This window comes from Pseudozyma flocculosa (assembly GCF_000417875.1).
Source record: "Pseudozyma flocculosa PF-1 unplaced genomic scaffold scaffold00023, whole genome shotgun sequence".
In the NCBI taxonomy this organism is placed as follows: domain Eukaryota; kingdom Fungi; phylum Basidiomycota; class Ustilaginomycetes; order Ustilaginales; family Ustilaginaceae; genus Pseudozyma; species Pseudozyma flocculosa.
The window spans coordinates 513,711-537,140 of NW_006920891.1; the positions used below are offsets into that span (position 1 = coordinate 513,711).

The 23,430-nt window shown below is 62.9% G+C and overlaps 8 protein-coding genes across 8 annotated transcripts; 3 read left to right on the top strand and 5 right to left on the bottom strand.

The window, feature by feature from the left end:
* Positions 1-373: 373 nt before the first annotated feature.
* PFL1_06112 (uncharacterized protein) lies at positions 374-1,783 on the top strand (the record flags this gene model as incomplete). Its single annotated transcript, XM_007883650.1, has 3 exons — positions 374-677; positions 785-942; positions 1,070-1,783. The coding sequence occupies 3 exons, from the start codon at positions 374-376 to the stop codon at positions 1,781-1,783; spliced, it is 1,176 nt and encodes a 391-aa protein (XP_007881841.1).
* A 468-nt stretch (positions 1,784-2,251) lies between these two features.
* Positions 2,252-3,067, bottom strand: PFL1_06113 (uncharacterized protein; the record flags this gene model as incomplete). Its single annotated transcript, XM_007883651.1, has 3 exons — positions 2,252-2,550; positions 2,664-2,884; positions 2,997-3,067. 3 exons carry the CDS (start codon positions 3,065-3,067, stop codon positions 2,252-2,254), a joined length of 591 nt encoding a protein of 196 aa, XP_007881842.1.
* A 475-nt stretch (positions 3,068-3,542) lies between these two features.
* Positions 3,543-5,232, bottom strand: PFL1_06114 (uncharacterized protein; the record flags this gene model as incomplete). Its single annotated transcript, XM_007883652.1, has 6 exons — positions 3,543-3,670; positions 3,761-3,918; positions 4,005-4,043; positions 4,124-4,588; positions 4,664-4,998; positions 5,092-5,232. The coding sequence occupies 6 exons, from the start codon at positions 5,230-5,232 to the stop codon at positions 3,543-3,545; spliced, it is 1,266 nt and encodes a 421-aa protein (XP_007881843.1).
* A 1,526-nt stretch (positions 5,233-6,758) lies between these two features.
* On the bottom strand, positions 6,759-8,618 carry PFL1_06115 (uncharacterized protein; the record flags this gene model as incomplete). Its single annotated transcript, XM_007883653.1, has 4 exons — positions 6,759-7,622; positions 7,777-7,860; positions 8,133-8,398; positions 8,582-8,618. 4 exons carry the CDS (start codon positions 8,616-8,618, stop codon positions 6,759-6,761), a joined length of 1,251 nt encoding a protein of 416 aa, XP_007881844.1.
* A 3,025-nt stretch (positions 8,619-11,643) lies between these two features.
* On the bottom strand, positions 11,644-12,600 carry PFL1_06116 (uncharacterized protein; the record flags this gene model as incomplete). Its single annotated transcript, XM_007883654.1, has 4 exons — positions 11,644-11,955; positions 12,116-12,205; positions 12,321-12,342; positions 12,452-12,600. The coding sequence occupies 4 exons, from the start codon at positions 12,598-12,600 to the stop codon at positions 11,644-11,646; spliced, it is 573 nt and encodes a 190-aa protein (XP_007881845.1).
* Positions 12,601-14,026: 1,426 nt separating this feature from the next.
* Positions 14,027-16,332, top strand: PFL1_06117 (uncharacterized protein; the record flags this gene model as incomplete). The annotated part of the gene is made up of 8 exons (XM_007883655.1): positions 14,027-14,867; positions 14,958-15,366; positions 15,461-15,507; positions 15,607-15,661; positions 15,748-15,843; positions 15,928-15,982; positions 16,097-16,137; positions 16,245-16,332. 8 exons carry the CDS (start codon positions 14,027-14,029, stop codon positions 16,330-16,332), a joined length of 1,632 nt encoding a protein of 543 aa, XP_007881846.1.
* Positions 16,333-17,695: 1,363 nt separating this feature from the next.
* On the top strand, positions 17,696-18,961 carry PFL1_06118 (uncharacterized protein; the record flags this gene model as incomplete). The annotated part of the gene is made up of 1 exon (XM_007883656.1): positions 17,696-18,961. One exon carries the CDS (start codon positions 17,696-17,698, stop codon positions 18,959-18,961), a length of 1,266 nt encoding a protein of 421 aa, XP_007881847.1.
* A 401-nt stretch (positions 18,962-19,362) lies between these two features.
* PFL1_06119 (uncharacterized protein) lies at positions 19,363-23,054 on the bottom strand (the record flags this gene model as incomplete). Its single annotated transcript, XM_007883657.1, has 3 exons — positions 19,363-19,573; positions 19,648-19,682; positions 19,779-23,054. The coding sequence occupies 3 exons, from the start codon at positions 23,052-23,054 to the stop codon at positions 19,363-19,365; spliced, it is 3,522 nt and encodes a 1,173-aa protein (XP_007881848.1).
* Between the last annotated feature and the right edge of the window lie 376 nt (positions 23,055-23,430).

Genomic DNA, 23,430 nt, shown 5'->3' on the forward strand with positions numbered 1-23,430 from the left:
CCGCCGCACACCCGCCAGGCCAAGCCAGACGACGCAAGCCGGGGCCGGCAAAGCCAAGCCAGCCAAGCCAGCCAACCCTGTCCTCGCCTCGTCAGTCTGGCCACCACCACGTCGTTGCCCTCCATCTTCCACCGACACGCCACGCTCCTCCACGCCTGGCCCACCGACCACCTCGTCGCATCACTCCGCATCCTACCGTCCCTCCCCGTGCGGACACCTGCCACCTCGCTCGCCAGCTCGCTCTTCTCCTTTCTTCCGGTCGATCTACGTCGCACCTACCCAGCCGAACCACGCTTGGGTCCATCACCACTACCGCCGCGCACAGCAACACCTCCCCTGACGCCAGCGTCGCCACTCGCACCTGCACCACACCATGGCATCTACGGCGCCGCCCCAGACCTACCCCTACGCCGCAGCCGGTGTCCCGCCCCCGCCACCTTCGGGCGCAGAGCACATCGGCTCCACCAACCCCGGCCCCTTCGTCGACGAAAAGCTCAACGCCTTCCCCAGCGGCATCACACCACCCCGCTCGGCCAAGCCCTCGTCGTCCCTGTTTGGCTTCCTCGACCCCATCGTCTCCCCCATCTCTAGCGCCATCCAGTCCATCCAGGATGTACGACAGAGGCTCGAGCTCTCCAACCCGGGCACCGTCGAGCACCTCCAGCGCGAGGTCAAGGGTGAGCATCGGCCCCGAACGCACCCGGGTGCCGCATCGACTTGCCCGACGAGCATCGCAACTGACCCAGCTCCGCGCCCCACTGTCCCATTCAACCCTCTGCTCCAGGCGTCCACCCCACCAACTTCATGTTCGAGGGCGCGAGAGCCGACCTCACAAAGGCTCTCAGCATGAACCCCATCTTCCAGGTCACACATGCCTTCTCCCTGGGCCAGCCGGGTGCCCCCGGCTCCTACAACTTTGGCGCAGTCTACGGCGACTCCAAGGTGCGTGCCCAGAAGGGCTGCAGTCGCTCTCCGCTCTCCGCTCACGCAGCCCGCTGACGCCGCCTCTCGCCCTGTATCCGCCGAATCAACCTTCCTCTTTTGCCCTCCTTGCCGTCCCCCCCAACAGTCGTTCTTCCAGGCGGGTCTTGATGACGGCCTCAATGTCACGATGCGCGCCAACCGCGGCTGGGTACCCGGACACACGACCAAGGTGCAGGCGCAGCTCAGCGCAACTGCGGGCCAGAGCTTTGTCCAGATGGAGCACGACTACCAGGGAGCCGACCACAGCGCCAACATCAAGGCGCTCAACCCTTCGCCGGCCGACTTTACGGGCATCTACATTGTCAACTACCTCCAATCGCTCACGCGCAACTTTGCCCTCGGTGTCGAGACCGTCTACCAGCGACCCTCGGCCGACATGGAGGAGGCCTCGACCGGCTACCTGGCCAAGCTGACGGGCGACAAGAAGGACTGGATCGCCACCGCCCAGGTCCAGCCGCAGGGCGTGGCCCAGTGCACCTACTACCAGAAACTCAGCGAGCAGGTCGATGTCGCCGCCGACCTCCAGGTCGTGGCGATGGGCGCCAAGCGCGAGGCGCAGGCCACGTTGGGCGCCAGGTACGCCTTCCGGATGGCCACTCTCCGCGCCGCCGTCGACTCGATGGGCAAGATCTCGTCGGTCTACGAGACGCGGCTGTCGCCCGCCTTTGGCCTCACGTTCAGCGGTGAGATCGACCACCTCCAGGGCGCCAGCAAGTTTGGTTTCGGCATCTCGATTGAGAGCGGCGGAGAGATGGACCCCAACGCTCCCCCGCCCACGCCGCCGACGGTGCCCATGTGACGGTGCCCATGTGAGGAGCAGTCAGTTGATAGCGACAGCGATGCTATGGCGTCAAAACAATCTCTAGGCCGTGGCTATCGCCGCAACCGGCCGTCGCGTTCAGTCGGGACCCTCGCCCGCTCGGATGCCGCCTCAACACCCCACTCTCCCTTGCCCCGTGCCCCGACACCGTCCTCGAGCACGCTGTATCCTCGTTTGCATCCGTAATGTAGAATGTCCACGCACCCCTCTCACTGCCGACCGCTCCTTGCCTCGTGGTGGCCTCCGAACGCTAGACAGCCGTCCCGCGCGCAGAGTTGCGGACGTATGCTTGGTTCTGAGGCTCTGGGTCGATGCGAAACGGGAAACACAGTAAAGTACAAAAAGTCGTGACCACCTCCTCCTTGCCCACGTCGTCGTCGTCGCCGTCGCCGTCGTCATCTTGCGCCGGCTGCTCCCGGGGTGCAGCTTGTCTGTCGTGCGTGCTGGCTAGTTGGCCATGCCCTGGTCGGGCAGCCTCTCGATGCGGTACTGGTGCTTGGCGATGTACATGAGCGGGATGCCGGGCACCTTTCTGACCCTGCGTCGCAGCTCGCGGTCGCAGGTGGCGACGATGTAGCACTTGTGCGCTTGTATGCGTTCGATGATGCAGTCGTCGGCGTAAGTTCCCTTGTGCGAGCACTCGAGGCGCTCGAAGCGCGGATCCCGCGCCACGCGCAACGCCATGCGGTACTTGGGTCCCAGCTTCTCGATCTCGGAGAGGACGCAGGTCGAGATGCACGGGATGCCTGTCGGAACGGAGAGGAGGGGACAGCAGAGGAGCGGCACGAAGGGGGACGCAACGGTCAGACGCTGCAGGCATGACGATGTGTAAGGAGGAGCGGGGAGGGTCGGGACTTACTCTTGGCAAAAAGGCAATCCATCATGCCTTGGACGAGCTCGATCTTGTTTTGCAGGCTGAAGTTGATAAAGTTGGTGTCGACCAGGACGCGGTAGGGAGGGCCGAGCTGCGTGTTGTGCTCGAAGAACATCGACGACGCCGGCGTGTCAATGTGGCGCACCTGAGGCTTGTCATCGGCGCTTTTCGTCTTCTTGGCGGCAACTTTGACCTGGTTCTGCTTGCTGTTGAATGTGATACGGACAGAATGGGCGGAGAGCGTGCAACGCAAGGTATGGGTGTGTAAGTCGGCCAAGATCGCATCGATAGGGGCACGACGGGCCACTGTAGACTTACAGTCGGGCATCGTTGGGCGAGAGGAGACGCTTCGTCTCGCCGAACTTCTTGATCTTCTTGATCTTGGTCATGGCGCCGTGGTGCGGTTGTACGCGCGGTGGAGCTGATCGAAGTTGTCGGAGACGTTCGTAGCGCTGCGCCGATTGATGGTGGTTCAAAGCAGCGGGCCGAGGTCGATGGCGAAGCGGTGCGAGGCGGTTCTGGTGGTTGGCGCGTGTGGGGTGGGTGGCGAGCTGCTGAGGGGTCAACGGCCCCGGAGGCAAAATTTCCAGGCGCGGCCCGACACCCGAAGTGGAGTGAGAGCGCGCCCCCTGGCGAACGTCTCGTGCGAAAGAGTTGGGACGTTGGTCGCTTCCTCCTCCAGCCGACTGAGCTCTCTGCCGCTCTATCGACACACAACACCACCGCACCGCCACTCAGCAGAGCCCAGGATCTGCGCACATCCTCGGACGGTAAGGTACGTCTATCATTGCATTTCTGTAACCCAGAAGAGCGCATTCCGGCCGCCGTGGCAGTCATCTCTGTCCCTAGTCCGCTGCCGTTGGATCACGTCAAGCGGCTCCGCCAAAACGTTTTTAGGAACGGCTCGGCCGATGGGAGCCCCATGTGGTCTTCCCCGGCAAAGAGGAGCAGCGTCGCGCCAGTACCGCGCGACGAGAGCAGGATCGAGTCGTCTGCAGAAAGGAAAAGGCAGAGAAGCGTCGATGATCAGCCAGCCATTTTCAGCCAGAGGACTTGCCGACATGGTGGGGTAGGCTCCTCACCGATGGGCACCACGCTGTCCTCGATACCGTTGATGACTGTCAGACGTGTGCCTGGGCGATCCAGAAGGCCCTGGTTGAGTAGAGAGTACCTCTGGCACTCTCGAGCAAACTCGTGCTTGTCGTGGTATCCAAATGCCTTGGCAATCGACGACCAGTAGCTGCAAAGCGCGACGGACGATTCGATGCCGTCGCGGTCAGTGTGGTTTCCCTCAGGTACCGGCGGCAGTGTGGAAGCTTCACTTACGCCACCGAGTAGTAGAGATGGTCGGCCGACTCGAGCCAACTGGTTTGGAGAGGACAGCGGATGCCTGGATCAGCGAAAACGTGCGCCATCGACGCGAGCGGCGACTCTCAAGGACTCACTCTGCGTTGAATGTATAGTGGCTGGCGGTGCCATGGACCAGGACCTCCTTGACCCTCTGCCTCTCGTAGCGTGAAAGCTTGACAGAGTGGTAGGCGCCACTCGAGAGGCCCCACGCGTAGATTCCCTCCTCGCTCCAGCCTCGCGGCCCCTTCTGCTCATCGATCCAGTCTAGGATCGACTTCCAGAGCGCGCGATCGTCCTCGGTGCCCTTGCCGGTGATGGGACAGTCGCCTGTGCCAGGCATGTCGACGTGCACGACGGTGTAGCCCATGTCGCAGACCTCCGAGATCATCTGCAGCGGTCCGGTCTTGTACAGGTCCAGCCCTCCGATGATCAGGATCACTCTGGTGGACTTTGCCGGCGGCTTCGGCGCTGTGACATAGGCTGGGATCACCAGCGCCGAGCTGCACGGCGGAGCGTTGTTGAAGGGGATGTCGACCGTCTCGAAGCGGTACTCGTCCAGCCTGCCCAGCGACGTGCGCGTGCTGCGTATGTCAGCGACCGCTCTGCTCGACCATGTTGTGGCGACCGGCGCTCACCTCATGGCTGATTCGTATGCCAGCTTGTCAAGCTGCCAGGTCTTGGCCTTGGCCTGCGACCGACTCGTGTGACCAAACCAGGGATACGTCCCGATTCTGAACACGGCAGCGCTGCGAAGATAGGTTTCGATGGCCTTCTCCCTCTCGCCCTGCGCATCGTACTCCTGCGCCTGGCGGAGGATGGCCGCGCCGGGCTCGAGAAAGTGCGACGCCCACTCGTCCTCGTCGAAATCGTTGGCCGAAACGCCAGCATGCTTGGTTGCAAGGCTGGTCATAATCGCCTCAAAGTCTGAATGCTGGCTCCACCGGTCGAACGGGTAGGCTCCAATCCTGACCTGGCATTTGGTCGGCGCACGAAGCATGCCATGGGCCCGCGGTCAGGACGTTGCACAGCGCAGAGCCCGTCAAAGTGTATCAAGGTGGCTCACCAGTGGTTCCCACTTGGTTGTCCACAGCTTCTCGATGGACTCGTGCCACGGGAAGCGGGACCGATCGTGTTGCTTAGCGGTGCCGTACATCAACAAGCCCGTGACGTTGGCAGAAGCAGCAGCAGCAGCTTCTGGCGACATCGTAGCTTTGTTGCGATGGGCTTGCAGAGATATGGTGTGCCAGGTACGGGGAAGAGGGGGGCGGAGACGGGATGAGGGTTCGATCGGGGAGGGATCGCGGAGCGGCCACGGACAGGTGCCCCCTTCTTGTACCTGAGTGGACGGTCACCCATTCTCGTGCGTGGAAACATGGCCCTGAGGATGCCAACGCGAACGGTCTGCTGATGACGCCTGGAAGGCAGACCTGTCGGTGAACACGAAAGGGCGTGCACCGGCTGCCGCACCCGACACCGCTGCCCCGGAATAAAGGTTCCGGCATCGACGTTCCATGAGGCGGGATGCGACCCTCCTAACGTGCCACGACCTACAGATCGGCAAGCCGCTCCCTACGGCTTTGGGAGTCTCTGTCGTCGAAGAGGAACAGGGGACTCGCCAGCGCTACTTAAGCAACTGAGCAGTCCAAACGTAGCATGGAGACTAGTTACCACCTGCCCCCGGCGAAAAGGATCCATCAAGGGACGAGACAGGCACCGGGACGCGGAGAGCTATCCCGCCTACCTCACGGAGCCCTGTGAAGCTGCCTCTCCAGACGGGAGCTCCTCTGGGAAATCTCCGAGGACGTCAGGGATCGAGGCGAATGGCGTAGGCGGCTACGTAAATAGACGACTAGGTTCGAAGGAAGGGAAGAGGGCAGCGTGGAACGCGTCCGGCTCGGGGTGGATAGGGAGACCATCATGAGCAGCACTTTTCAAGGTTGATACAACATTTACTACTTGGCTTGAGGGCGCAGCAACTTGTTCGTGAGCTTCGTACGAAGGGCGGGGAAAGAGTTGTATGCGTGGGGAAGGAAAAGGAAAGGGAGAACCGGGACGCGGGCTGACGATAGCTAAGAAGAGGGGGGACGCCGAGGAGCCAGAGTATGGATCGGCGCGAGCGAGTAAGGATGGTGGACTTTAGAGGGCTGATGCGGAGAGAGAGGGGATGACAAGGGACTGCAGGCAGTGCGAGGAGGTGAGAGGGTCCCCCAGGACGACATCGAAAGAAAAAACCACCGTGGCGGAGGAGGCGGTGTCGAGGCTACAGTGGCGACAGCGGGCTGCACGGCTGAGCGGGCGCGAAAGAACACGCCAGAGGGCGCTACCAAGCGCTAGCATCTGGCGCCCTTCCGATGCGGACATGGTGCGCCAGTCCAGGCGGCCTGGCTGCCGAGTGTCGAAGTGAAGGAGGGGGCGGCCGACAGCGGCGGCGACCGGATGCGATGCGTATCGCTGCCGCCGTGGGCGCAGGTCCAGAAGCGAGAGCTCAGGCCTGCGCTGCATCGCTCGAGGTTCCGAATTGCGACCGCGACACGGGGCCCGGAGCGGCGCCAGGGAGTCGTGCAAAGCGGCCAGTCTTCGCCTTCCAAAGAATGATAGCAGGCAGGTCCTCGTGTGTGACATGTCTCCGTTCCACATCGTTCAGAGCAAGCGTCGAGATGCCGCCGCGCCTCCAACGACCATCGTTCCCGCATCCGACTGGCTCTACGTGTGCCGCGCGCCCGTGGCCGCCTAGTCCAGCGAGACTCGCAGCGATTCCGGCGATAGCGGCTGGAAGTTGTGGACGTCGATGCCTCGCGAGAGCAGCTCGGCCTCGGCGTGCTGCGGTACGAGACGAGGGATAAGGTCCGGTCGCACCGAGAGCTCCTCCTTGGTCCAGTTGAAGAGCGCGGGCACCTCGCGCCCGTTGGGCATGCGGATCTCGCCGGTCCGCAGCTCGTCGAAGAAGGGGTGGCACAATGCCTCGACGGCCGTGAGCCGCGCGCTCGGCGTGTATTCGAGCAGCCTCGAAATGAGGTCGATGGCGTCCGGAGGCGTGCGCGGTCGGAAGACCTTGCTGAACGGATGCGGCCGGATCTGCGGGAACTTGTGCTCCATGTAGTTGGGGTTCATGGTCTTGATCTGCTCGCGCGAGGGCGTGCCGAGCACCTTGATGATCTCGACGAGCTGGTCGATGCCGCTCTCTCCGGGGAAGAGCGGCTGACCCTGCATGAGCTCGGCCATGACGCACCCAGTCGACCAGATGTCGATGTTGGTCGTGTAGTTTGTCGCACCAAAGATGAGCTCGGGCGCCCGGTAGTACCTCGAGCAGATGTAGCTGACGTTTGGCTCGCCAGCGACGAGGATCTTTGCCGAGCCAAAGTCGCACAGCTTGAGGATGCCAGTGGTGGGGTTGAGCAGCAGGTTCTGGGGCTTGATGTCGCGGTGGCAGATCCCGATGGAGTGGATGTAGGCCAAGCTGCGCAGGAGCTGGTACATGTACAGCTTGATCAGCAGCATCGGCATCGTCTGCTTGAGCTTGGCGTAGTGTCTCGAGGCGCGGTAGACGGTCTCGGGCACGTACTCGAGGACCAAGTTGAGGAAGACCTCGTCCTTCTGCAAGAGCGGAATGAGCGGTCCGTCAAGATACCAACGGACGCAGGCAGAGCGGACGTTTCGGCGTCAGCTCGCCCTCTCGAAAGCCGAACGTTGTCATCCACACCAGTCTATGGGCCTTGGGAGGGGGCGCACCACTTAGCATCCAACTTACCTTGTCGCCATTTGAGTAGAAGAAAGCTCTGAGATCGCAGACGTTGGGGTGCCTAACGATGCGCATGATTTGCAGCTCGCGGTTCTGTGGGGAAATGAAAGGGCAGCGTCATCCAAAGCGAAGCGAGCGCGAAACACAGCGTTAGCATACGGTTTATACGGACAAGTTCGAACTGGTCAGGATCGGGCCGCCAAACGCTTCCGGGCTGAAGCGGGACACGATAGATCAAAAGCCAAGGTGGCCAGACATCTGGCCAACGCGGAGCAGGCTGCAGCGCAGGGGAGCATCTGTCGTCGTCCCGCCGGCGTCCGGACGAGGAGCTACGCCGGCATTCCGAGGCGGTCCCCAACACTCACCTTGAACCGCTTGTCCTGCAGCACCTTCTTGATGGCGACGTCCTCCTGCTGTTCCTTGCTGGTGCCGGCGGCGGCGCCCTGATCTTGAGAGGCCCCCGCACCTTCAACTAGGTTTCCGTTTCCGCCGGTGACAAGCCTGGCCTGGAAGACGACGCCGAAGCTGCCGTTGCCGACGACCTTGCAGTTGGTGTAGGCGATTTCCTTCTGCTCTCCGGTGCGGCCGTCGGAGGCGACCACCTTGATGACCTTGTTGGGGTCATCGAGCGCTACGGGCGAGAGGGAGAGGCGAGAGGCAAGGGGGCAAGGCGAGGGTCAGCGATCGAGCCACGCCCGGATCGGCAGCCAGAGAGTCGAAACAGGGGCTACGTGGTTGCGCTGCACACAGGCGGCTCCGAGCGGGGAGACAGGCCATTCGAGTAGATGAAGATGGTCGCGTCGGGTCGACTCACGGTTGAGCTTGACGCCGTTGAGAGGCGCACTGGACATCTTGCAAAGTATAGGGAGGTGGTGTCACAAGGCACGATCGGCGGCAGGAGTGCGTTCCGTTGGAAGGTCGAGGCGATTAGTCCGTGCAGACGCGTCTGATTTTGTCGACGGAATGTCGGGCAAGGATCGGGTGGATCACACTAGAGTGCGGTTGCGAGGACGAGAAAGAGCTCGCGCTGGGAGGTGACCCGGGTGACTTGGTCGCACGAGGTCGAGGCGGGAGGTGCCGAAAGCGATGCTGTCGTCAGCCGAGGAGATGGTGTTTCCGAGCGGACCGGGCGATGCTTAGCAGGCCGACGTGTAGGGCGACGCGCAAGGGGCAGTCCGCGCGTTTGTGGGGAGCAGTTACTGGCGGTGAAGAGGTCTGTGCTTTCCCACAGACGACGCTGGCAATGACTGTGTAGCGCGATCGACGACGAAGGCGGATGTGGCGGAGCTGTTTGTAGACGGGCCAGTGGCGATGACAGTGGCAGTGGTGATGACGACGGTGATGGTGGTGATGGTGGTGGTGGTCAGGGTGATGGAGGTTGTGACGAGGCCAAAGCGGGGGGGGCCACGGCGGAGCGGGGCGCGGGCCTGGCTGGCGGATGGCTGGTGGCCAGGCAGCCGGACGGGCGGCCGGGCTGCGATGCGATGCGAGGTGCGTCGTGGAGTTGGGCGGACGGGCGGCCGGGCAAAGTCAAGCCAGGCCAGGCCAGGCTGGCGTACGGGGGCACAGCGGCCTCGCCTGGCTCCCGAGCGGTCAGAGGGAAAAGAGAGGCAGAGGCACGCAGCCGCGAGCTGGCCGTTTGCCTGCCTCCTGGGCGTTGGCCCGGCCAGTCAGGCTGCCAGGGCCTAGCCCTCGAGGCGAAAACGAAAAACCAAAGCAAGCAGGCGGGCGGCGAGGGCTGCGCAGCCCTGCCTCTCGAGAGGCCAGCTGGGCACCCCAGCTCGGACGCACCAACGGCGGGTTCACGTCGACCGCGGACACCTGACGCAGCCCCACGCATAGGCCATGGCGCAAAGCCAGGCTAGGCAGCCAGGCCTGGCAAGGCGGGCAAGTGGGCAGGCAGGCCGCTGGTTGGCTGGTTGGTCACCCAGCCTGGCGTTCAACGCAGAGAACGCGATCGGGCCCCACCCCGTGGCCCCGTCGCTGCCCTCCTGACCTGGCCTGGGCCCGCCGCCCTCAGCTCTCTCTTACCTCTCTCTCCCTGGCCTGCGGCTTGCTTGCGTTGCTTGTGACTCGCCCTCCTGCTCACACCAGCGACAGCACCTCTCAGCAGAGAGCTGATCCCGAGGCCATCTTGCCGCCACCGAAACTCGAGTAGTGATGGCTGGACCATGGCGCACCCAGGGCGAGATCGAGGAGGACGACAACGGGCGGGACCGAGGCTGCACACAACGTCCAGTTCGGTCCGCGAAGGGCAGCATGTACAGCCTGTAACGCACCGCACTCTGGCCGGCAAGGCTGCTCGCAGGCCTCAGGCCGCCTGCTGCTTCGGGATCCCCCCCCCTTCTGTCCCCTCCACGCGAAGCGGTGGCGGCGCGCAGCATCTTCGACAGGCGAGCTTGGCAGCTTCATACCGGATCGACCCTTCCATCATCTGGCAGCAGGCCGACGAGTCAACAGGCTAGGCCGGGAGCAAGCAGGAGCAGTCGGGCGGGCTGGCCCATGCACACGCGGCCTCCTTCCTCCACTTTAGCAGCTGTCCACGACCCAACAAAAAAAAAACAAAGCAGCGGCGAAATTCAAGATTTTATTCCTGCCAGATGCTTGCTTGCGGTCGCTTGCTTGTGGTCGAGGGGGCGGGTTGTCCGGGCAAGGCCTGACCCGCCTGGCTGCCAAGCTGCTGGGTGGCCGCCTCGAGGCCTAGCCAAGGCGTGGTCACGCGCCCTAGCCTTTGCCCGGTTAGGTTGGGGAGGTCTCTGCTCCTGGGTCGCCTACATGGAACCCGACTATGCGAGCACCGCCGCGACGTTTGCTGAAAGGCCTGACCACAGGCCTGCCAGCTGTCGATATCGTCCCACGCACGGTCGCCACAGCTAGTCGCTGCGAGATCCATCGCGACGTCCGATATCAACTCTGCGGGCTGTTTGATTCGGTGCGGCCATCAGCTTGACTACCCTCACTACACCGCTTCCACCATCGCGGCCTGCGCGTCATCCCTCTGGGCGTCCTCTAGTCAATCTTAGCTTGGCATTGGCAGAGCCTCCGGGCACGTGCAAGAGTGCTCCGTCTCCGACGTTGAGCTCGAGGCCGGTCGAACAGGAGTCAGAGCGGGCTCGCGGCTCCTGTTGTGGGCCAAATGCCCCGGCTTGCCTTGGCCGGCCTCGTCGAACGCCCTTTCATCTGGCTTCTCTAATCTCTCGAGTTCACGACAGGACATCGCCCCGAGGAGGCGCTGATGTGTGCGCCTCGTTGGCTGGGTGACCGATTCCACGGGCAGAAGTTCGCGAAACGGCTGACCAGCCACCTCGCGTTCACGGCCACGCTGCCACAACAGAGAGCGTGAGCTCACGCGCGGTACGAAGGAGCGGGCGCCTGGTATGGCTTCATCAGGGGCCGACCGTGAGCGCGGACGTCGACTTGCGAATGCGCGTGTTTGGCTGAGGAGTGGGGAGTCGAGTGCTCCGAAGCCGACGACAATTGGCCCGCTGTCGCCATTCAAAATGGTGCGTCGGTCGCGATGAGACGAGATACGTACGTAGCAGGCGCCCGGACACGCTAGACGTAGTGGCGTGGCACCTTCCCAACACAGCCACAGCAGAGGCTACTGCAAAGGCATATACGCTTCTTCTCGAGAAGGGCCATGGCACTCCTGCCCAGGCAGGAACGGAACAGACACAGCATTCTGCAGCGATCGCCGGCGCGAATGGTGGCGGCCGCAGCCCCGTCGCGCTTCCATGCCCCTCCCTCTCTCTGCGCTTGCGCTCAGCGGGCCTCTCTCGCCTCGTCTCTCTGACACCACACACTCCCCTCCTTCCGCCACTTGTATCCATCTCCTCGCCTCTACCTCTCGAGCTCCACCTGAATCGACGCGCTCCTCTACAGCTTGGCGGTGCGCTGGAGTTTGTTCATCTCGGTGAGGAGGACGGTCTGCAGCCGCAAGCCGAGCATGATGTTTCCCTTGACTTTGATCTTGCCCTTGAGGAAGGCCATCTGCGGGTTGAGCTTGCCCATGCTGAGCGCCACCATGTCCTTGTCGCTCACCGTCATGACGACGTCGGGCTTGGGCCTCTTGGGAGCGGGGCCCGGCCTGATCTCGCCCGTCTTGCGCAGATCGACGTAGAAGTGGTAGACCTCGTCCTTGCAGCCGGATCCAGGGCTGGGCTTGATGTTGAGTTGGAACGTCCCGTTCTGCGTGACAGGCGCAGCAGCCAGTAAGTGGTAGCGTCCGAGGCAGAGCGGTAGGGCGCATGTGTCAGGCCATGCTGTCCAGCGCAGGGCGGTCCTCGGGGACGCTGCTCGGAAGGCGGCCGCGGCACCGACGATGACCGAGACGACGACGCCAACTCACGACCTGCTTCATGACCTGCTCTCTCGAGATCATGTCGAGCCCTTCCAGGATGCCCTCTTCGTCAGCCGAGTGGAGAAGGCCGAACTCGATCTGCAGCGGTCGCAACGACCGCAAACGCCGAGTCATGTCGTTCGACAGGGCCGACCAGTCGTCTGGGTCAGGCACACCGGCATCGACTTTTTCAGCGCGCGGAGCATGCACATACCACGGCGAGCAGCTTCGACATCCTGGCGTCGGGAAGCGCAGGGTAGTGATGAGATGCAGAAAGTCAGCGCCATGTCCCAGGATGCCGTTGCAGCCTCGCAGGCTAGCGGGTTGCCCAGATGCGCGGCTCACTCGAGACCCGGGACCATGAGGTCGCCAGGGTTCTTCTGCTCTTCCTTGGGAATCGTCGGGTCAGTGAGGTCGAGGTCCTCGGCCTGATCCAGGAGGATCTTGAGCATGCTGGCGGCCGGATCCTCATCGCCGTGCGCGTCTTTGGCCATTGCGGATTGGTGGAAGCGGTGGATGGAAGCGGCGCGAGTCCTTGCGGTGATTCACAGAGAGATGGACGGGCTAGCAAGCGGCAAAGGAGACCGTGTGCGGCGATGGCGAGCGAATGGTATGGAGTGGTGGAGGAGCCAGGACGCGCTGTCCGAGACGACGTCGGTGGTGGTTTTATACGGCGCACAAGGCTAGTGTAGCCCCCGAGAGATTCGAGAGCGTGTCTGGTGGTGCGGGAGGTGGTCATCCCCCGGGGGCAGGCGGGCGGGACACTCTGCGGTAAGACTGTACACGCAAGCGGACTCGAGGCTCAAAGAGGTCACAGGATCACGCTTGGCTGATGTCTCGAAAGGCAGCATGTGCGGGTCGCTGTGCATCCTGCTCTGCTCTGCTCCGCTCTGCTCCTGGCCCACGACAAGTGAGCACCATATCCAAGGCTTCCGGCTTCTAACGGCTGCTGGAATGCCCCGTCCGCGTATTGCGAGGTACGTCGAGCCGGAAGGAGCTCGCTCGCTCGCCCGCCCCGCCTCGCGCATCGGCCAGCCCGAGCCCGAAACACGGCCGCTTCGGGAGTCGGGTGTCGGCCTGGTCCGCCCAAATAGGGTCCGAGCGCCCTGCATGCTGGTTGGGCTTTCCAGAGGCAGGGTCTTGCTTGGCCTGCAACAAGCAGGTGGCTGGCCCAGCTTCCCCTCCTTTCCGCTCGCCTGCCGTGTATGTGTCTTCCGCTCGCGGTAGGATGGCAAGATCATGCATGTACCTCTGACCAGCCGCTGTCGCTTTGGAAGCTCCCTAGAAGAAGAAGCGGGCCAGCTTCAGAGTAGGTGTGCGAGTCAAAGTAGAGCTGGGAAGCCGAGTACGTGGTTGCAAGCAAGGCAGGGAAGTCGCGGGGCGCAAAGCAGAGGCAGGGGGCCCAATTTAGAGCTCACTTTGGCCCCAACGCCTGACCTCTGACCAGCCGTTTCGCTCATCCTCACCACCTCCATCCTCCCCACTCTTGCTCCTTCTGTCTATCCTCACGACAGCGCATTCATCACACGGGCACGCGCCCGACTTGTTGGTCGCCAACCACCAGCGCCACCAGCGCCACCACCGCCACCATCGTCACCAGCAGCAGCACTTCCACAAATTCCACGACCGTCTGTTCCATCTCGGCAGGCATCACCTTCAGCCTTTGCCGCACTCTTCGACTCGCCGGCCAAGCGGCATACTTGACCAGCAGCCCCTCCCCTCCTGTCTATCAGAAGGGCAACGCAGCCAACCGTACATCTCCGCCCAGGCTGACCTGGAACCGGTGGCCATCGGCTCAGTGACCCGGGCCACTGCGACGGCCAGCGCGGCAGGCGGCCACTCGCTCATTGTGCCGATCGCCTCTCCCCTGTCCGCTCGCAAGAACTACAGCCGCCTCAAAAGCACGGAGCGGCGCGAACCATGGCGGCGATGCAGCCGAAGCGCGTTGAGCGGGACGTCGAAAGGAATGGCTTCGCCATGCTCGACGGACCGCCGCCCCAGGCGCGAGCGACGAGCAGCCAGATCGGTGGCGACCTTCGACGAGAGGCGGGCTGCGCCGAGGCCCGCGCCATCCTCGGAATCAGCAGCTCAAAGACAGGCAAGCAGGCTCGAGATCCCCTCGTAGAGCTCGTTCCCGCCGTCATCGAAATCTTCCCAGACATGGACCACGCCCACGCCCTCACAAAGCTTCGCCAACTCTTCCTCGAACACGAGTGCCCCCTCGACGACCTTGTCGAGAGGATCTGCGCCGAGATTCTCGAACAGGGTGCCGACTATCCTCGCATCGAGGCCAAGGGCAAGCGCAAGGCTTCGAGCGAGACGCCGACTGTTGGGACCTCCGCCAGCACCGCCCCGAACTCCGCACATGCGCCACCGCCGCCGCCAAAGGCCAATCACTACAGGACCGAGGGACGACCCAAGACCGGCCGCATTTATCGCGATGAGGCGGCGCGATTGCTGCGTGCCGAGTTCCCCCAGTATCCGCCGGTCGATTGCAGGCGCTTGATCGAAGAATCTCGCGGCTACTTTGCGCCGGCGCGCAAGCAGCTGCTCATCATGTCGCTCGAGGCACAGGCCGAGGTGCATTCTGCTGACCCTCCCCGGCCGGCTAAAAAGCTCAAGAGGAAGGAAAGTGCCGACTCGATCCTCCTGCAGAGACGGGCCACGGCGCTGGTGCTCGAGCAGCTCGACAGCATGCGCGCATTCATCAAAGCACCTGCGGCATTGAAGGAGGAGGTGCTCTGGGTCTACAGCGAGGAGGGTAAGTCTCTGTACCAGCCGGAACAGGCTGAGTCTCCGTCGAGACTGTTGCACCTGGCCTGACGCCGTGATGGACCACACTCTGCTGCAGGAGAAGCCGTCTTGGCGAGCGAGATGCCGCTGCCGTCGGCGGGCATCGAGTGCGGGTGCTGCTTTGACGACGACATCCCATTTGAGCACTTCGTCCAGTGCCGGGACGGCCATCTCTTCTGCAAATCGTGCGCGCAGCATTACGCCGAGGAGCGCATCGGTATGCGCATCATCGACCTGCCATGCATCGATGGAGGCGGATGCGAGGCCGGCTTCGCCGAGAGCGAGATCCAACGTTTCCTGCCGGCAAAGACGTACCAGCTGCTAGAGCGGCTACGGCAAGAGGTGTCGCTGCAGCGAGCCGGGATCGCAGGGCTGGAAGAGTGCCCCTACTGCCCGTATGCATGCGTCATGGACAACACGGACGACAAGGTGTTCCGATGCCTCAACGAAGACTGCGAACGGACGAGGTGAGCAGGCTCCGACCGCTCACGATCCGTGATTGCGACGTCCATGAGCGGCTCACTGAAATCACCTCCCGCGGTCCTGGGCCCATACCGACAGCTGCCGCCTCTGCAAGACGGAAGATCACATCCCGATGTCGTGCGAAGGTCCATATCCTGGGCGACCGGGCTGTTGAGCATCAGCTGCCGATCGAACGGACTAGGGCACTGACGCCTTGCCCTCCCGAACATTTTGCGCATTCGCAGAGGCCAAAGCACAGAAGACGAGGCACCACGCGGAGAGCGCCTTGAGCGAGGCAGTGTGAGTTCCGAAAGGCCGCAGCGTTGCCTGTCGATGTGCGCAGTCTCGTTGAGCTGACCGAGCGCTCGTCTTGCGCCGCGTTGCAGGATCCGGAAATGCCCGACGCCCAGTTGCGGCGTGGCCTTGATGAAGTTCGAGGGCTGCAACAAGATCTATTGCACACAGTGCAGGCACTTTATGTGGTACGTCGAGGGCGACGGAGGTCCGATTCTACCGTCGCGCCGCCAGCATCCTGATGCGCGTGTCATCCCTTTGAGCCCCAACAGCTACGTGTGCAAGCAGCACATTCCCGTCGAGGTTGGCTACAAGCATTTCAACCAGGTAGGTCGGCTAGGTCGCGGGATGCCAGCGCGACGTTGGTCTCCAGGGGCGACGGCTGACTGAGCATCTGGCCTTGACTTTTCGGCAATGGCATGGACTTTGCTGCCCAAACAGATGTCGGGCCAAAGGGGATCAAAGGAAAAGTCAAACAAGTGGTGAGTGCAATGGCCGTCGGTGGCGGGTACGATTGCTGTTGGTGGTAGGCTGACCCGGATCTGGGATGCGATCTGCAACGCGACGACTTGGGTAATGGCTGCTTCAGCCCGCTTTGGGACGACGGTGTCAACCGCCACGAACGCGAGCTGGCCGGCGTGCGCGAGCAGCTGGGCGCCGACGCTCCTCCGACGTAGGCTGTGCCACAGGGCCCGCTCACCTACGCAAGCAAGGACTCCTTCGACATCGAGACTCAGCCGATCCTAGCCCAAGGAGCAGGACGTCGGTCTCGTTTGATACCATGACCACAAAAGCCTTGGCCGACACGCGATCGTCGCCCAAAACTGAGCATGACCATCACTTGCACGATCCGAGCAAGAAGTCACCTTGGCATGAGAACCCGATCCGGGACTTGGGCCTACGCAGCGTCCTGGCGTGAGCATCATTCTGACAGAGGGCGAATTTTCTACGCAGAGAGATGTATGCTAGGTCCCGCACGAAGCTGCGCGAAGCTGCGCCTGATTGATTGCCTGGCTGGGCCAGGAAAGACGCGTATTGCGGCGATGCTTGGGCGCACCGCATGTCCTGCGGAACGCCTGACGCTTGTCTCTGTCGGCGACTGGGCCGGGCGGTCAAAGGCTGTCGGGACCAAATTGCCGAAGCCCACGTCGGCCGGCCCGGCCGCCTAGGGCCATGCCGCCGCCGCCGCTGCTGCTGCTGCTGCTGCTGCTGCTGACCCTGACTACTCTAAAAAAGTTTCCCCACGCGGCCCAAACGGGGTCGCACAAGAGCAACACCAGGGGCAGTTGGGCACCTCGAGTGCCGGAGGGAAGGAGAACTCAGCCAGGACAAGTGTCGTTAAGGACAGGTGTCGCCGTGGGCCGAGGGCCCAACGACGTCCATCGGACACTTCGCGGGCTCGTTCGTACAACCAGAGTACGTAGGAGTCGAGGTGCTGCTGGTGAGCTCACAGAAGGGTACAGGGAGGGCCGCAGGGATGAAAGGGTAGCAAGCTAGTAGTCAAGGCCAGGTGGTTGGACCCCTCCGGCGGAACAATGAGGCCCAGCCTTGCATCGCATCCGCAGCCATGATGGTTGCCAGTGGAAGTCTTGGTAGTCAGGCCACCCCGAGAGAAAATGCCAAGAAATCCCGGAGGGCGAGGTTGGACACCGTCTCGAGTCGCGGCGATACCGAACCACGTACTATCCTGATGCGCCCAGTGGTCACCGTCACTCGTCGTCTCAATGATCACCAACATCATCCATCCTCCACCACCGTCCCTACTGCACCACCACCACTGCACCACTGCTTCACACCCGCAACCTCCCCCGCCGCCGCCGTCGCGGCTTGACTAGCTCCTGCGACCACCAGACACCCCAGCGGTGGCACGCCCGCTCCGACCCAATCCCCTCCGCATCGTGGCCTCTGGCTCGCCGCTCCACTACTCTAGCACACGCGAAACCCCGGCACAACGTCTGCCACCGTGCACGCCCATCTCCCCAAACCTCAAGCAGCGGACCCACTCCGCGCCCCTCTGCCCTCGATCACCAGCCCCCAGCCATGGCCGTTGCGGCGCCTTCGCTCTTCGGCTTCATCCCGCCGCGCACCGCCACGCTCCTCCTCGCCCTCCTGGGCATCCTGGTCCACGTCAATCTTTACACCTGGCTCGGGACGCTGCGTCAGACGCTGCCCGACGTACCCGAACGCCCATACTCGCTCGCCAGCAGACTCCAGGACTCTCCCTACGGCTCAGCAGCACGCCTGGACCAGCTGGCCGGATTCAATGCCCAGCTTGATGTCGGAATCCACTCTGCACAGGCGGCACCATCAGCGCTGCGTACCATCCCACCCGTCGATCTAGCGACCTCGGCCAAGTCCAGCGTGCCGGCCTGGATGGCCGAGGCCAAGGCGTATCTCAAGGCACAGGGCTTGAGCTTCGCGCCCGAGAGCGGCATCGGCGGCTCAGACCCGGCATCTCAGGGGCGTGCCGATCCCTTTCTACCGCCAAGCTCGGACCCAGCTCCGTCTCTGCTATCGGCGCCGGCGCAAGGGTCAAGAGATTCGATGCTTAGCCTTGGACCACTCCTATCACACGGCGGCGAAGCGTACAACCACGTCTCGTTCGACGACGGCGCCGAGGATGCCGAGCGACTCAATTGGCATGCCATGCGCCTCGTCCTCTCCTCTTTGCGTGCCTATACGCTGCTCTGCATCGTCTGTTGCATGGCGGGCGTGGTCGGCGTGCTACGGCCCAACTTGCTCCTCTCGCGTCTATTCGTCATCCACTACTTCCTCGATCTCCTCCTGACGACCCTGTCGCTCGGATCCATCGCGCTGCTGGCCACCTACCCGAGCATCCGCAGCCAGATATGCGACGAGTACGGCAACGGTCCGGCCGTCTCACTCTTTGGCATCGGCAGCGGCGGTGGCGGCAGCAGCGGCAGCCCCGTCGCCGGCGTCGTCTCTTCTTCATCGTCGACGCCATCGTCATCATCGTTACTGGGGGTCCCGAGGACAGCGCAGGGCGGCGAGGTGGACGCGGCACCATCAAGCTGGGAGACGCTCCTCGACGGCATCTTCACCAGCGAGAATTGCGAGGAAGCCTTCACTTCGACCCTGATCCCGCTCTTCCTCGTTGCCGCCTTCGTCTACACGGCAACGAAGCTGCACGCCTTCATCTGCGTCCAGAGATTCTACAGCTCCCTCCTTCGCACCAGGATGGTCCAATACGGCTACGTCGCCGACCCAATGCGCGAGGATTTTAGCCTCGAAGCACCGCCGCCTGTGCGGGAGAGGAGGCTGAAGCAGGACAAACTCCAAGATTGACCTCGCGCCACCTCGCTCATAACGCCCCTTACGTTGTTCCATCTGTCGTCACGGGAATCCTTGCCTTCTCTCCGTCTCACCGTCTCCCTCTCTCTCTCTCTCTTCCGGGAAGGGCCCTCACCGCACGTTCCTTTTGTACACCTATCGACTCGGGCGACGCAAGCGGACCCGGTAGCTGGTCTACCCACGCTCGGCTCACCTCACCTCCTGCCCCCCTGCGTGCGATTCGCTTCGCTTTGCCTCCTGACGTCTTCATCACGTGTCTGTCTCTCCGCAGCGCCGCCACGGCCGAACGAGTTCACGTCTGAGGTCATTTCGCGGCCAGATCTTTGTCGTAAGAGAATGGACAAAAGGGACGGACGGAAGCTAGCCGGAACATTCATGAAGCGGGCGGGAAGCTGCTACTTGATCCGGATCTTGAGGGTCTTGATCTCGAACGGTCGGAAGGAGAGGCAGACGATCGTCTTGTCTCCTCCAGCGCCCCCTGCCTCTGTTCCTCGTCCCACATCGTCATGGGTCGAGGTGTACATCTCGAGATTGAGGTCCTGACTCTCTTGCTCCAGATCGTCCTCCAAAATGTTGCACTGCGTGATTGAATGGATGGGCGTAGAGCTGCGAGCGGGCAAGAGGGGAAGGCATGTCAGCACGCATTCTGAGGCGGGAGCAAGATCGGCTCGGCAACCTACATCTCGATGGTGGGTCGGCTGTGGGTGCCCAGCGACTGTTGCAGCGCGAGGACCGGTGGACAAGGCAGCATCGAGGTCAGTTAGGCTTCAGCAATTCTCTTTTCTTACCAAGCGTTCGGTGGCCTGCTCACCTCGTATAGTCGAACGATAACGGCGAGACCATCGGGCCTCTCCGGCTTCTTGCCATAGTACTCAAAGTCCTCCTCGGCCCTCTTGATGGTGTCCAGGACCACCGAGCCACCCTGCGGCACTAGACGGATCGGCATCGTCAGATCCTTGGACGCTCCAATCAGCTGGTCCACCTTGGCGACCGCAGCATCCGAGGAAGAAGACGACGAGGCTGGAACCGGCGGGCTCATGCTTGATGCGAAGATCCTGGCGGCGCTGACCACCTGACCCTTGCCGACACCTCCGACGTGAGGGTACAGAGCGAAGGCGAAGGCATGCCGACCTTCGTCCTCGTGCGCGTCGGGATAGGTTCCGGCCTTGAGCAGCGAGAGCCTCATCCTGCCTCCTTCGGTCGAGTAGCCGTACTTGGACTGGGTGAGGATCGAGAGGCCGTAGTCGGGTTCGGACAGGTCCGCCCAGCGGTGCCCGCATACCTCAAACTTGGCCGCCTCCCACGAGGTGTTGCGCGTCGTCGGCCGCGACGTGATGCCGAATTGCGTCTCGTACGATGCGCTGTCGGCCCGCAGCGTGGTGGGTACCTCGAAGCGGAGGAAGCGGTGCTTCTCCTGCCAGTCGATCTCGACGTCGAAGCGCAGCAGGGGTCGGCCTTCTCCATCGGCTGCCAGCACCGTCGCAGGCACCGCATCGAGGCTGACGGTGATGTGAACGTTGCTCTGACCGAAGCGGGCATTCAACGCCAGGCTCGAGCGCCACGGTCCTCTCTCGACGATGCGGACGTTGTCGAAGGCGATCTCCTCGATCGTGTCAAGCGAATAGACCTCGGTCTCCCAGTTGTCGTAATCAGGCGGATAGTCCTCGGCGATGGTGAGGCCGGCGGTCCTTCCGTGCTCGAGGAGCTCGCGACCGACGACGTGGTCGTAGATCGAGACGATTCGACCATGGCTGATCTTGAGCGAGATGCTGGCATTCTTCATGATGAACTCGTTGTGCTCGGTCTCCACGATAGAGACTGCCTCGAGGCTGCGCATCAGGTCGGCCGACTTGTCGACGCTGCAAGCACATCCGTCGCCAACACTGTCCTCGACGAGGAGCAGCGCTCGCTTGCCGCCGTCGCAGAGCTGGACCGAGCGGTGAGACAGAGCGACGGCCTGGGCTCGGTCGAGGCCTTCAAGATCGACCGAGACGAGCTCGCGTCGAGGGATGCCGAGGTGGTTGACCACGGACACGTCGCTGGCAGATGCGGACGAGGCCGACGCGGCTCCCAGCGCCGAATCGATGCCTAGTGCACGGAGGGCTTTCTTGTAGAGCGCAGATCCCTTGGACACCATGTCGGCGTACATGACCTCCATGTCGTCGTAGACCATGCGGATCGCACTGCCAGGAAGGCAATCGTGGAACTGGTTCAGGAGGAATGGCTCCCAGAGGGCGTCGAGCTCCTGCTTCGGGTAGCCAAAGCCGTCTACGCGGATGCTGGCCAGCGTGTTGACCCACTCGAGGAGGCCGAGGAAGTGCTCCATGTAGCGATTCCACTGCTTGATCGAGCCGTGACTGGTGTAGACGCCGCGGTGGAACTCGAGGTAAATTTCGCCGGACCACGTCGAGAGGCGCTTGCCGTTGTCGGTCGTCTTGCGGACATGCTCGAAAAAGTCCTTGGCCGACCGACCCATGGTGATCCGCGGCATGTCGCGGAAGCCGGAGTTTGACACGGCACGCGCCCGTCGCATCCGCTCCAGCATCACCTCGGTCGGGCCGCCACCGCCATCGCCGAAGCCGAAGAGGAGCAGCGCGCTGTCCTGCACCCAGAGGTCCTGGTTGTTCTTGATGCCGCGGACAAGATCGTCGACACCGCACTGCGAATCGTAGTTGTTGACCGGGGTGAGGTGGACCATCATCTGGGTGCCGTCGAGACCCACCCACATGACAGTGTTGTGCGGGAAGCGGTTGATGTTGTTCCAACTGAGCTTCTGGGTAAAGAAGTAGTCGCAGCCGGCCTGCCTCGCCAGTTGCGGGATCTGGGCATTGTAGCCGAACGTGTCCGGCAGCCAAAAGACGGTGCACCGCTGTTGGAAGCGGGAGAGGAAGTACCGCTGGCCGTAGAGGAACTGGCGGACGAAGGCCTCTCCGGAGGGCATGTTTGCGTCGCATTCGACCCAGGTGCCTCCGATGGGCTGGAACTTGCCCTCGGCAACCTTGGCCTTGACGCGCTCAAAGAGCTTGGGATAGAGCTCCTCGAGCCACTGGTACTGCTGCGCCGTGCTGGCGGTGAAGCGGTGCTCCTCGAAGCGGTCCATGAGATCGAGCTGCGTCGACCACGACCTGGCCACCTTTTGCTGAGTGGCCGAGTAGGGCCAGAGCCAGGCGCTATCGATGTGCGTGTGGCCGAGACACCAGATGCGGGTATCTTCGCGGCCTTCGACGACGTCGTCTTGGTAGATCTCATGACCCCGGTCGCTCCAGCCGCGGCCCAGGATCTCTTCGGCCAGTGTGCGGCATCGCTGGATGCTGCCGAGGTCGCCTTTGCGGAACGTGTTCTGGATCTGGTTGGCGACCCACAGTGCGCGGTTCTGCAAAATGCTGTCCTTTGGCATCTCTCGGACGCACTGTTGGAGGGTGTTGAAGTCCCACATCAGCCTCCAGGCCTCCGGTCGCTTGACGACGATGTCGCACGACGCCAGCCCAAAGTAGCGATTCGGATCGGGATCGCCGCTGCCGTCCGAGGGAAGGCCAAACATGCCGTTGGCAGTGACCTCGGCGTAGAGGACGACGCCGTTGCGCATGCCTGGCTTGAGGGGAAAGTCGACCCGGCGCCGATCATCGAAGCCGCCCGTGATGCCCTGCAGCGGATTGCCGTCATCGGCGAAGATCATGGCCTCGCAGCTGGGGTCAAACTCTAGCTGCACCCAGTCCTTGTTGCGCCACTCTTCCGGTACAGCCAGGTGGATCCTCAGCCAGTGATTGGTCCAGCTGGGCCCGAATGTGCCGCCCTTTTTGGCAGGCTTGTACTGCTGCTTCTTGGCCTCGTCGAAGCTAGGCTTGGATCCGGCCGGAGGCGTCCAGCGCTCGATCTTGACGTACTTCTTGTCGTCGGTGCGTGCTTCAAAGAGTAGCGAGGCCAGGTTGTAGTCGCCATACTGACCACCGACAAACTCTCCCAGACGGCGCTCAATTACCGAGCGGAGCAAAGGCGCGCGCACGGGTCGAGGCTCCTGCGAGGCCAGAAGCGGGTACGAGGGTTCCTGGTGCTGAGGCCTGTCGGCCCCTTGAGGTGGCGGCATCATCGCGAGGAGCAATCAAGTGCTGCGACGGGACGGCGACGTCGTATGTAAAGGGAGGCGAGCGATAGGATATGCGGGTGAAGGAACGAGATACGAAACGGGGGCGTCGAGGCTTGGCTGGCCGTGTGAGGGGATGGAGTCGTCGGAGTAGGGTGGTGGGGCGGTGGCGTGATTGCCAAAACTCGTTGGCAGGCTTTATACACGGCGGCCGGCCCCTCACCCACGACAGAAGTCCATCGAGCCTCGAGGAGGTCAGACGCACAGGTGGGGAAGGGGAACCGTGCGTGTGCCCGCCTGGACCCTCTCGCCATGCACCCCACACCACACGTGCAGGTCAGCTTGGCTCGTGCACGCAAAGGGCCAGCGCAGGTTTCCCGCC